Below are 14,107 nucleotides of genomic sequence, written 5' to 3' on the forward strand. Positions count from 1 at the left end.
GAGGCCAGCATCACCTTAATTCCAAAACCAGACAAAGACCCCACCAAAAAGGAGAATTATAGACCAATATCCCTGATGAACATGGATGCAAAAATTCTCAACAAGATACTAGCCAACAGGATCCAACAGTACAATAAGAAAATTATTCACCATGACCAAGTAGGATTTATCCCCGGGACACAAGGCTGGTTCAACACTCGTAAAACAATCAATCTGATTCATCATATCAGCAAGAGGAAAACCAAGAACCATATGATCCTCTAATTAGATGCAGAGAAATCATTTGCAAAATACAGCATCCATTCCTGATCAAAACTCTTTAGAGTGTAGGGATAGAGGGAACTTTCCTCGACATCTTAAAATCCATCTAGGAAAAGCCCACAGCAAATATCTTTCTCAATGGGGAAGCACTGGGAGCCTTTCCCCTAAGATCAGGAACAAGACAGGGATGTCCACTCTCACCACTGCTATTCAACATAGTACTGGAAGTCCTAGCCTCAGCAATCAGGCAACAAAAAGACATTAAAGGCATTAAAATTGGCAAAGAAGAAGTCAAACTCTCCCTCTTCGCCGATGACATGATACTCTACAAAGAAAACCCAAAAGCCTCCACTCCAAGATTGCTAGAACTCATACAGCAATTTGGTCCCGTGGCAGGATACAAAATCAATGCCCAGAAATCAATGGCATTTCTATACACTAACAATGAGACTGAAGAAAGAGAAATCAAGGAGTCAATCCCATTTACAATTGAACCCAAAAGCATAAGATACCTAGAAATAAACCTCACCAAAGGGGTAAAGGATCTATACCCTAAAAACTACAGAACACTTCTGAAAGAAATTGAGGAAGACACAAAGAGATGAAAAAATATTCCATACTCCTGGATTGGCAAAATTAATATTGCAAAATTGTCAATGTTACCCAGGGTAATTTACACGTTTAATGCAATCCCTATCAAAATACTATGGACTTTCTTCAGAGAGTTAGAACAAATTATTTTAAGATTTGTGTGGAATCAGAAAAGACCCCGAATAGCCAGGGGAATTTTACAAAAGAAAACCATATCTGGGGGCATCACAATGCCAGATTTCAGGTTGTACTACAAAGTTGTGGTCATCAAGACAGTGTGGTACTGGCACAAAAACAGACACATAGACAATGGAACAGAATAGAGAACCCAGAAGTGGACCCTGAACTTTATGGGCAACTAATATTCGATAAAGGAGGAAAGACTATCCATTGGAAGAAAGACAGTCTCTTCAATAAATGGTGCTGGGAAAATTGGACATCCACTTGCAGAAGAATGAAACTAGACCACTCTCACCATACACAAAGACAAACTCACAATGGATGAAAGATCTAAATGTGAGACAAGATTCCATCAAAATCCTAGAGGAGAACACAGGCAACACCCTTTTTGAACTCGGCCATAGTAACTTCTTGCAAGATACATCCATGAAGGCAAAAGAAACAAAAGCAAAAATGAACTATTGGGACTTCATCAAGATAAGAAGCTTTTGCACAGCAAAGGATATCAACAAAACTAAAAGACAACCTACAGAATGGGAGAAGATATTTGCAAATGATGTATCAGATAAAGGGCTAGTTTCCAAGATCTATAAAGAACTTCTTAAACTCAACACCAAAGAAACAAACAATCCAATCATGAAATGGGCAAAAGACATGAAGAGAAATCTCACAGAGGAAGACATAGACATGGCCAACATGCACATGAGAAAATGCTCTGCAGCACTAGCCATCAGGGAAATACAAATCAAAACCACGATGAGATATCACCTCACACCAGTCAGAATGGGGAAAATTAACAAGGCAGGAAACCACAAATGTTGGAGAGGATGTGAGAAAAGGGAACCCTCTTACACTGTTGGTGGGAATGTGAAATGGTGCAGCCACTCTGGAAAACTGTGTGGAGGTTCCTCAAAGAGCTAAAATTAGACCTGCCCTACAACCCAGCAATTGCACTGTTGGGGATTTACCCCAATGATTCAGATGCAATGAAACGCCAGGACACCTGCACCCCGATGTTTCTAGCAGCAATGTCCACAATAGCAAACTGTGGAAGGAGCCTCGGTGTCCAACGAAAGATGAATGGATAAAGAAGATGTGGTTTATGTATACAATGGAATATTACTCAGCCATTAGAAACGACAAATACCCACCATTTGCTTCAACGTGGATGGAACTGGAGGGTATTATGCTGAGTGAAGTAAGTCAATCGGAGAAGGACAGTGTATGTTCTCACTCATTTGGGGAATATAAATAATAGTGAAAGGGAATATGAGGGAAGGGAGAAGAAATGTGTGGGAAATATCAGAAAGGGAGACAGAGCATATAGACTGCTAAGTCTGGGAAATGAACTAGGGGTGGTGCAAGGGGAGGAGGGCGGGGATGGGGGTGAGTGGGTGTTGGGCACTGAGGGGGACACTTGTCGGGATGAGCACTGGGTGTTATTCTGTATGTTGGTAAATTGAACACCAATAAAAATTATTTTATTAAAAAAAAGATAGAAAGAGATGGAGTACTTCCAAATTCGTTCTATGAGGCCAGCATCACCTTAATTCCAAAACCAGACAAAGACCCCACCAAAAAGGAGAATTATAGACCAATATCCCTGATGAACATGGATGCAAAAATTCTCAACAAGATACTAGCCAACAGGATCCAACAGTACAATAAGAAAATTATTCACCATGACCAAGTAGGATTTATCCCCGGGACACAAGGCTGGTTCAACACTCATAAAACAATCAATGTGATTCATCATATCAGCAAGAGGAAAACCAAGAGCCATATGATCCTCTCATTAGATGCAGAGAAAGCATTTGACAAAATACAACATCCATTCCTGATCAAAACTCTTCAGAGTGTAGGGATAGAGGGAACTTTCCTCGACATCTTAAAATCCATCTATGAAAAGCCCACAGCAAATATCATTCTCAATGGGGAAGCACTGAGAGCCTTTCCCCTAAGATCAGGAACAAGATGTCCACTCTCACCACTGCTATTCACCAATAAAAAATAAATTTATTATTTATTAAGTAAGCAGGACCCTTCTATTTGCTGTCTACAAAAGACTCATTTTAGACAGAAGGACACTTACAGCCTGAAAATAAAAGGTTGGAGAACCATTTACTATTCAAATGGTCTTCAAAAAAAAAGCAGGGGTAGCCATCCTTATATCAGATAAACTAAAATTTACCCCGAAGAGTGTAGTGAGAGATGAAGAGGGACACTATATCATACTTAAAGGATCTATCCAACAAGAGGACTTAACAATCCTCAATATATATGCCCCGAATGTGGGAGCTGCCAAATATATCAATCAATTAATAACCAAAATTAAGACATACTTAGATAATAATACACTTATACTTGGTGACTTCAATCTAGCGCTTTCTACACTCGATAGGTCTTCTAAACACAACATCTCCAAAGAAACGAGAGCTTTAAATGATACACTGGACCAGATGGATTTCACAGATATCTACAGAACTCTACATCCAAACTCAACTGAATACACATTCTTCTCAAGTGCACATGAAACTTTCTCCAGAATAGACCACATACTGGGTCACAAATCAGGTCTTAACCGATCCCAAAAGATTGGGATTGTCCCCTGCATATTCTCAGACCATAATGCCTTGAAATTAGAACTAAATCACAACAAGAAGTTTGGAAGGACTTCAAACACATGGAGGTTAAGGACCATCCTGCTAAAAGATGAAAGGGTCAACCAGGAAATTAGAGAAGAATTAAAAAGATTCATGGAAACTAATGAGAATGAAGATACAACTGTTCAAAATCTTTGGGATACAGCAAAAGCAGTCCTGAGGGGGAAATACATCGCAATACAAGCATCCATTCAAAAACTGGAAAGAACTCAAATACAAAAGCTAACCTTATACCTAAAGGAGCTAGAGGAAAAAACAGCAAATAGATCCTATACCCAGCAGAAGAAGAGAGTTAATAAAGATTCGAACAGAACTCAACGAAATCGAGACCAGAACTGTGGAACAGATCAACAAAACCAGGAGTTGGATCTTTGAAAGAATTAATAAGATAGATAAACCATTAGCCAGCCTTATTAAAAAGAAGAGAGAGAAGACTCAATAAATTTGAATGTATTTTCCTCATTGATTTCTTGCATAATATTGATTTCTTAAAATATTGTATGCAAATAAAGTGTGTAATTTATATATGATTACTGAGAATTTGGCAATTTGCCCATAGGTGGAATGCCTCACTTGCCTCTCTGATATCAGCAGGCCTTCCTGGAAGTCCCAACTAAATTTTCTTAATCATTGTGTTGTCAACAGAGAATGTGCTCTCCTAAATCCTGTTTGGTTCATTTTGGGATTTAACTTTTCTTGACCTACAAGATATCTTTCTACTTGGGAACTGTTTTGACACAAATTTTGCCCACTAGGGGATGGAGGACAAGTGGGTTCTCATCCTGGTGTTTCTTTAGATCCTACAGGGCTAGGGAAAACTAAGGTGTGGTGGTCCTTCTCCCTACCTTGTGTTTACACAGCTGGACAGACTTGCAGATTCAATTAGAATCGAGGAAATGAGGAAAGCCAGGTGACTCAGTGGTTGAGAGTCTGCCTTTGGCTCAGGGTGTGATCCTGAATTCCTGGGATTGAGTCCCCCATCAGGCTTCCTGCATGGAGCCTGCTTCTCCCTCTGCCTAAGTCTCTGCCTCTGTGTGTGTGTGTGTGTGTGTGTGTGTGTGTGTGTGTGTATGTGTGTGTGTGTGTGTATAAATAAATAAAATAAGTAAATAAATAAAATCTTAAAAAAATAGAATCCAGGAAATGAATTCTCTAAACATTTACGTCCTCAGTGTCTCCTCACAGAGCATGTGGTAAAAAGAGCCATTTACACATAATCCATAAAAAGAAAAAGGTCAGTAGTCCAACTTCAGCAAACTCCCAACTTTTTGATTATGTATCAGTTAAAACTTGGACTCACATCTCCTCCTTCTGCTGAAAGAGACTACATTGCATAATTTGGAGTTACTCTATAACTCTTGTCCTCTCTTGCCATGAGTTGAACTGTTTATGAGTTCATATTGAATGAATAATTCTAAAGTGCCCGTGAGGGTCAGGTATCTGGTTGGGCAAAGTCACCAGATAGACCAGATACCCTTACCTTATAGCAGGTGTTGATTTATAACCCAATAGTCGTGTGGTTATTTGTTTAGTGTCTCTCATCCCTTTAGAGCATCAGGTTCATTAGGCAGATATTTTGACTTTTTAATATTAGTGCTAGGCCCATGGACAAAATGCAGCAGGTGTAGAGCCCAACTAACATCTAGGGACAATGGGAGAGGGGCCTACTCCTCCAGTTTTTGGAATGTCCATGGATCAGTCAGTTACTTCACCACTCCCACACCAACCACAGGACCCAGTCACCAAAACTTAGATACCACCTGGTAATCCAAAATTGACAAACTCAAGTATGGCCTTACTGAGAAGAATGAGGGCTTGACAGCTTAGGAACAGACAGAGAGTCTTGGTTTCATTTTCACAACCTGAGATTGGGACCTGTGAAATTTGGATATCATGCACAAATATTTCCATTCCAGAGCGACACTGACTCCCCAACTGTGAGCAGTTCTCTCTTGGCCAGTAAAAAATCAGGCCCAGCTTCTGAGAAGATGTGCCAGATGGGCTCAGGATATAAAGGGATGGGAATATTAGATGGCCCAGACTCCTTTCCTCCCTGAGTTTCTGACAGCCTGTCCACCAACACTGGTATCTGAGCTTGACTTCCCTGAGCATATTTGAGGTTCAGTTTTACACAATAGCGAAGGAGACTGAAAAGCATATAAATCCTTCCCTGTGCAGGAAGATGCATAGTTACTTTTCCTTGGCTATACTATAATTATGTTAGATTCCTCTATCTTCAACCTGAATGATGTCTGAGTCTTAACTGTATTTTTACCCCCACAAAATTAGAGTTTGGAAAGTACATGATGAGCATATTTGTACAGGAAGGAGTAGATCAGAGCCACAGAGCATGCAGGGTAGTCCCCGATGCTCACTGTCTTCCTTAACACATTCTGCACAGCTCTGAGAATGGGAATCTTGTCATGTCAGGTGTCCCCTGCCGGGGAAGGATGGGGCACAAAGCTCATGCTTCTATTATTTTCCCCTACAGACAAGACCATCTGCATTGGTCCGGTGCTGGCTACATTTTGGTCCCCAGCAATGGCTAGGATATCACTGTTGGGACAGATTCCAAGCAGCTAGAGCAGGACCTGAGGTGAATAGGGCAGGAGGATACTCATATTAGGCTTAGTTAGGAAATTGTCATAGTGGAGCATGGGTTTTGGAGGAGGATGAAGGCGTGTTAGTTTCCACAGAGATTTGATTTCCAAGTAAAACAAGAAAGGCTTTGTGTTTACGTGAGAGACATAAGTGGTTTCTGTTATCCAATGACAGGAATCTGTTCTTGTTTGCATGTATTCTGTGTACCTCTCTGCTGGGGAACTTAGGGAGGCAGATCCCATCCAACGATATTCTTACTATCACCTCTATTGGCAATCTGCCTTCCCTGCTGAGATGAGGCAGAGTTCTTTGTTGTGGGAGACCCACAAGGAAACCCCTGTTCAGGTCACCATGAAGGTCTTGAACAGAAACTTAACCAGTTTGCTTTTGTAGTCTTCAGTCTCAATATTCTATAGTGACACTTATCATGGAAGGGCTCTGCTGTTGCAAAGTGCAGAGGACTCTTCAGTCTCACTTTATGTTCATTTATTTGCAATAGGTTCCTGTGATCAATGGCTGATGGAAAGCCCATTGCAGTCAATAAGTCTCAGTCTTTACATCTGTAACATGGAATAGCATGACCCTATTGAATGGTGGCCAGTGAAGACCCCAAAAGGGGGCAGAAGTATTTCAGAATTCCTGGGATTTGTTCCCCTACTTTTCCTAGGATTGTCTTCCAGCTTTCTATGTCTATGCATTGTTGGTACTAAGGATTGGAGGCCCTTCTCTGGGACACCTCCATTGTCCCAGAGATTCCAGAGGTATGCCACATAATCCACAGTTTCTCAGGCCATACAGACACAGAACATGGGTCTGAGTGATGATAATGAGCAGGGGTAATTTCCAGATGCTATGTTCTCAGATCTCTCCCATCAGGTATGTGGGATGGTCACCAAAAATTCACCCAGAAAGGACCTAGAGGAAGCCCAATCATTGCACCTCTACCAACTCAACCTCACCAACCTTCACAATAATAGAACTGGGGCATAGGGGATAGAAATCCCCAGAGGACAAAGCGGTTATATGTGTTCAAGGAGGTTGCTGAAGAAAGACTCCAATAGAGGGGAATATGTCAGAGCTGGATTTGAAGGATGGGTAAGAGCTTTCTAGGGAGCCCAGTGGCATTTGTAGTCAGAGGAACCCACATGGGTAGAGATGTGCAGACTTAGCTTGCTTGAAGGATTTCATGTATTTAAAAATAAAGGAAGCCATGGTGACAAGGGCAAGTGAGGGATTTAAGTACGGTGACTTTACCTGAGTTTTTGTAACCTTTGAGATTACCGATAACACTGATTGAGTTGTTTATTGATTTTGGACAGAATATGATCTCAAAGGTCAATCTGGGAGTGTGTCCATGATGCTTTGCCAACACTCATGGCTGGGGGAAAGGGCCCTGCTACGGGCTCCAGCTCCAGTCCTGCCCCATTTTCAGTATACACATTCCAGCCTCACGGAATCATTGCTATGGGAAGGGAAGCTGCACACACGCAGGTCATCAAAGACTAGCCCACACTGCTGAACAAAAGTAGAGGAGACTCACAGAGAGAAAGTGGCCATGGACCTGATCCCAAGCTTTTCCACAGAAACCTGGCTTCTTCTGGCCACCAGCCTGGTGCTGTTCTACCTGTAAGTAACTACCCAGGTTCATCATCCCCGGAACCTTCAATTTGTGTTGCTAATCAGCATCCACTCCCTTTTCCTTGTCTGTTTTGAGGATCAAGGAATTAAGAAAGAAGTTGCTTAAGTGTTGAGTACTTCAAACATGCTGTGAACACCTAAAAGATTATTATTGACCTCACCAGATCTACTGAAGTATACCTACTGCACCGCAACTCCAATTCCTGTAGCCAGGAGGGTTTGAGTGACAGTAGTTGCTTCTGGGGGCGATCTTCTGATGGACCACCAGTTGGGACCTAGACTAATTAAGCAGAATTCAAGAGAGGCAGAATAAAATCAACAGGCCCCAATACCCTGGGGTCCTCATCCCTTTCTAAGCTATGGGGATTCTGGAGGCCGAGGGAGTGGCTTGAGTCATTGGCTCATTACCTTCACCTTCTGGTCTGTGCCTTCCACAGGATATGTATTGGATTGGGCCTGTATCACTAGGTGGCTCCTGCTCCCCCCCCTCTCTACCGCCAGGCATTATGAATACAAGGCACTTGATGCACCCTGACAACTGAGGGGGTGCTAGAGATGCTTTTTTCCCCTCTTCTGACTGAGCTCTTCCCTCTTTCCTGCACCCCTCTACTGGCCATCCCTCACCCTGTACTGTGCAGAACTCCTTACCCCTAAATCAACATCCTTAGAGCTGAGGAGACGTGGTAGAAATCTTTCAAAATTTATTCATTTCACCTTTTCCTTCCACTCTCTGGAATGGTTAGCATCAGGATAGAGATTTTTTCCCTCTACCCCTCAATATGAATCTGCCAGCAGCCAAGAGGCAGAGCCCTGAAAGCCAATTTGGCTTTAAACTATGCTTTTGCCTTTATATTACAGTACTGGAGGAGGAATTGAAACATCTGGCAGAGGAATTCCTTTCAGTGATGGGATTCCCACCATCGTGGTGCAGTTTGGGAAAGGATTGAGTTTTACAACATGGATAGGGACAGACCCTCCATGTCATATTTGACCTCTGCCTCAATTTCACTTTCTTTAAGAGGAGGAAATCATGAGATATGAACATAGAACATGGAACATAGAACATTTTCATTTTCTAAGAGAAAGGTTAGAATGCTAGGTAGTGTGGCAAGACATTTTCTGTATGATGACATTTAAATTGAATAGGTAGTGTTTAATTTCACTCTACTTAAAATAGGGTTGGGTTTTTTTTTTTTTTTTTTTTTTGCTGAGATAAAAGTCTTTCCTGTATGCTTTTTCCTACCAATAAAAGAGGGCTGTTGGTTCAGCCTTTGTGACTATAAAGGTGCATAAATAGCTTATGTCTTCTAGAGTAATATGAATTTAGTGTACACATGCATACTTCCATGATATAGGTTGTATGTGTCTCAAATGCATGTGCCCACTTGTTGTTTTAAGGATCTCACTACTCACTACAGATGAGTAGTGAGACAGAGCCTGAACTGATGTGAGAGGCATCCAGGTAGAACTGGGGATGGAGCGGGAGAATATTCCTCCCTCAGAACAGACCTCCCAGAAATACTCCTCTGTCCTGGTCCCACAGGAGATCATCATGGGACCATAAGGTTAGCATCTCGTCTGCTTGAAGCGAGGGAACAAGAACACACCATGTAAGTTCCAGTGTGTCATCTGGCAGTGGGGCTGTCACTGGATACTGTCACCACCAGGCAAACACTGTAGACCAAGACACTGGTGTAACCAAGACTCAGTAGCTGTAGACAGTGCCCTCTGCAGGCATGGAATGCAAAAACTTTTTTTTTTTTTTTTTTGGTAAATTTATTTTTTATTGGTGTTCAATTTGCCGACATATAGAGTAACACCCAGTGCTCATCCCATCAAGTGCCCCCTCAGTGCCCGTCACCCAGTCACCCCCACCACCCGCCCTCCTCCCCTTCCACCACCCCTAGTTCGTTTCCCAGAGTTAGCAGTCTCTCATCAAAAACAATTTTTAAAATGGCTTCATTGTTAGGCCCTTCATTTGTACCAGCAGCTGCATGACTCTACCAAGAAGAGGGAAGCTGGAAAGAATCAGAAAAATTCACTCAGCCCCCTGCCTGCCTTCTTATGGAGCCATGTGGCTTTAGACAGTACACAAGATCTTTCCTTGGGACCAGTGTTCCTGACTATCCCTCACTTGCTTGGCCTCACTTGGGAGTTCATGGAGCACAGTGAATGTTCAGAAACAGGACTTGATTTAGAGTGGTGGTGATGACAAGAAGAGAATGGAGGTGGGACCAACTAAGACTACCCTGGCTTCTACAATTGGTGCTGATGAGTCCAGCTGTACTAGAGGAAGGATCCAAACACTCAGTCGGGCACAGCTGAGGTACATCCACTGGTCCCTCAAATACTGGTCATTTTGTGCAATTTTGTGAGTTTGTTTACATTTTATATGATTTGCTGGTTTTGTAGGGACTATTTTGAACATTTACTGTCTTAAGGTTAGTCCCCAGAGATGAGGAGACAGGGTCTTCATTCCAATCTATGGAACATTTTATCATTACTCATTTTTGTTGCATAACATGTATTCTGCTGTCAACTGGAGGTGTCTGGACTTTGGAAGGTCTCATATCAGATAGCACCTGCAGGGCATGTACCATCTCTACCCAACATCATTTCCCACTGTACTTTCCTTATTTGCCTCTTCTGGGTTAACCTTGTAGGCCTAGCAGGTTCATGGGTAAAATGGTTTCTGGCAGCTCCTATCCTCAGCCTTTCTTCTTCCTCCGCCCTGCCATCCCTCAGCAAACCTAAGTGGAAGGGTTCTAAGTATCTAGAACCCCCAGTTGTGGGATTCTACACATGACACATGAAAGATGATTGTAGGCAAGCCTGTCATAGGGAGCATCAACCGTAATGGGTTTCTCAGACAGTGGAAGCACAGAGCCAGTAAACTAACTGCTTTGTGAGTAACCATCTTGAAGAGAAAATGAGTGTACCTTGCAGTGTGCTGAGCAGGTGAGTATCACAGGTTGAAGGACCAGATGCCACGATGGGAAGAATGGTCTGGAAGTGGATTGTTTTCTTACTGATTCTTGTATATGGAGTCATTTGGGGCACATATAGGCCAGTCTGTCTTCTCTGCAGCTCAAGAGAACCAGACTGCTCCACAACAGAGACTTGGGTGGAGCTGAGATTTCACTGTTAGCAAAGCTGTCTTTTTTCTATGGGACAGTGGAGTTTGGACATAATTTTTATTATACAAACATAAGAGCACTGTAGTTGCTCAAGGCCTCTCTCTCTGAAGATAGATTTAAGAAGACCCATATTCAGAACCATCACAGAGCCTATAGTGAAGGAAAAACACAAAGATGTCTGAGCAAACTGTATGAGTATTTTCATGGTCCGCTCTCAGAACCTCTCAGCTCTTGAGTAGATGCAATTAAGCAAAATCTCATCACTTAGAGTAGAGAATCACATTTCCTCTTTCCACCTAGAATGAGAATCTCCAAAATCATGGAAGAGTCATTTATTAAATAGGCATAACTGAATTTCCTGGAAGAAATCAGCATGAATCTTTCAGGAACACTCAAGGGTGGAATATTTATCAAATATTCATTCTAGGATTGAGACCACGACATTTTCAGCTACTCTTAGCTAATCATTATTACGTTTTGACAGTCTCACATTATTACGGTTTGACAGTCTCGTTTTGACAGACTGGAAAGGAGATGATCAACATCATCATCAGATGATGATGAGCAAATGCAATTATTGCTGTTGGAATTGTTGTTATCATTTCTTGCCGATTGTTACCTCCTCCCTCCCTTGACTATTCCACTTCTGTGTCATTGACTGGCCAGCCCCAGCACCTATTCCACCATCCCTGTGACCTGGCTTTCTCTTTGGCTTTATAGCTATGGGACCTACACGCATGGACTTTTTAAGAAGCTGGGAATTCCTGGGCCAACACCTCTGCCTTTTTTGGGAACTGTTCTTGGCTACCGTAATGTGAGTATTGTTTGAGCTATGACTTTTGCTTCTGTCAGTTGCAAATCCCACTTTAATTCCATAATAAAAATGCTCCTTCTCACGAGGAAATCTTCGATTTCTGACTTTCCAGAAATGGTGTCAAGTCTACCCCAGAGCTCTATTGTCTGTTATTACGAGCCTCAGGGTTTGCCTCAGTGGGCAGCCCAGCTCTCTGACTAATTCAGCATGGAACTTGATACTTTAGCTTATGAGCATTATGAAGAGGCTTTTGTTTTGTTTTTGGAAGGTGTGGATTCCCAGGAAGGCATCATCATATTGGTATTAGGAGAAGAGAACCAAGGGTGTCCGTGCTAGTGGTCCAGTGAGCTATGTATGCTAGAATCAGACTTTTTTGTTCTTGCACAAGCCCTGGATAGCCCTTTTCATTTCCTGGATGGTTCTCGAACTTCAGATTATTGGGCAGCCCAAGATTCACCACTGGGGAATTTGCACATACTTGAATTCTCTCACGAACTGACCAACCCCCTGCAGCTATTTGCATGCATCTAATTCTCCCTTTGCTAACAGTGAAATCTCAGCTTTACTTCTCTACCTTCAAAAGAGACACCCTATGTGTGAGTTCAGCAGGGAGGGAGTTTAACTGAGGTGAGATGCTGTTTCTCTATTGACTTCAGGTTTTAACCTTTAAAGGTCTTGTGTGTTTTCCTACAAAGCAAGAACCACCCATATATCCCTAGAAAAAAGATACTTTGACAAAATTATTAAGAAATTAATGTAACTGGTTAGGCCTGGGTGGGTGACTCAGTTGGTTAAGCATCAGACCTTTGATTTCAGCTCAGGTCATGATCTCAGGGTCATGGGATGGAGCCCAGCATCTGAGTCTGCTTCAGATTCTCTCTCTTCCTCTCCCTTTGCTTCTTCCCTGCACCCCCCACCCTGCTTGTGCTCTCTCTCTTTCTTTTTTGAAATAAATCATTAAAATCTTTAAGAAAAAAGAAATTAATGTAATTGAATGGAATATACTAGTGACACACAGACTGATGTTGGTAGAGTGGTTGTGGGTAATCCAGCTTTGATGCCTTGTCTGAAGCCTAGCCTCTGGACAGGGGTTAGAAGATCACATAGAGGAAGTTGGCAGTCTCACCTGCAAGCTGCTCTCTGCTGTGGAGTTCCTTTCCCACAGATCTGAGGCTTGTTTCTCTGATTCCACTTTGTTGCGCGCTCTGTGGCAACACGATTAGGGTCCTGGGGGTAAGGAGATGAGGAAAATAAAAGTAAAGAGATGGGGACAGGAGGGACACAGTGGATGATGTCCAAGCAGTGTCAGCTTTATTCAAGGTTCTTACAGTATTATATAGCACAAGCAGAACAAAGATAAAGGAATACCTACATGCATGACAGACCCTACTGACACAGGAGGGTCCTAGTTAATAGATAAACATGCTATTCTAGGTGCATACGCTTTCAAAAGGACAATAGATATGATTGACAGACAAGTAAGAATAGCACAGACCCCTATTTAACTTTACCACCAGGCTAGAACACATTATATCAATTGTATTATGTGGGTGATCACGTAAAAGCGATCTCCGGAAACCATTGCTCAAGTCCCTTCTCAAGCGTCAACCAACCATTTACCCTTTGGGCTCCCGAGCCTTATGAGTAAATGAGGGACGCAAGTCCGAGATTGGTTTGGTTTAGTAACTCTAGCTAGTCTGTGGCCGTCCACATTTCCCCCTTTTTTGTTTTAAGATTAAGGAAATGTAATTGAGCATCCGTATTGAATCTGTGCCGTCTTGCCTTGGCCTGAATCACACACCATGCAAAAAGTAGATCATAATAGTAAATATGATTATAAACATCCAGAATGAATATTTTAATAGGTTGTCTGGATTAAATCCGTGCAGGCCATCCAAGATATGAGCCACCATTTTAGCTGGGTTTGTCATACTTATCTGAGAATAACTGATAATGGAGATTTCCCTTTGCAACGCCAACAAATCAAGACTTATATTACTATGAAACCATATTCCTTGTAGATGTTTTTTAACTTCTCCCCATGTTACATTAGTGGCTTTCATAGGGGTGACACATATATGCTGAAACCCGCCATGGCAAACCAGAGACATCTGGGTTTTCAACAGGGATAGTTGATTTCCCAGAAATTCCACTGCTTCTTTGAGCCCATCAAGACGACTGAGAATTTTTTTATCTATACGCTCCTGAGTAGACAGCGCATA

General features: G+C 42.2%; 1 protein-coding gene across 3 annotated transcripts in view; it reads left to right on the plus strand.

The window, feature by feature from the left end:
• Positions 1-7,648: 7,648 nt before the first annotated feature.
• LOC144319562 (cytochrome P450 3A12-like) overlaps positions 7,649-14,107 on the plus strand; it is a 45,930-nt gene continuing 39,471 nt past the window's right edge. Inside the window, exons 1-2 of one of the 3 annotated variants that reach the window (XM_077907824.1) lie at positions 7,649-7,922; positions 11,792-11,885. In XM_077907824.1, coding sequence (XP_077763950.1) covers positions 7,852-7,922; positions 11,792-11,885 — 165 coding nt within the window. In that variant the 5' untranslated portion in view covers positions 7,649-7,851. Of the gene's footprint in view, positions 7,923-9,919; positions 10,261-11,791; positions 11,886-14,107 lie in introns of those variants that run through there. The other 2 variants (XR_013385367.1, XM_077907823.1) reach the window with 2 other exon arrangements.

This window comes from Canis aureus, chromosome 8 (genome assembly GCF_053574225.1).
Source record: "Canis aureus isolate CA01 chromosome 8, VMU_Caureus_v.1.0, whole genome shotgun sequence".
Lineage (NCBI taxonomy): Eukaryota > Metazoa > Chordata > Mammalia > Carnivora > Canidae > Canis > Canis aureus.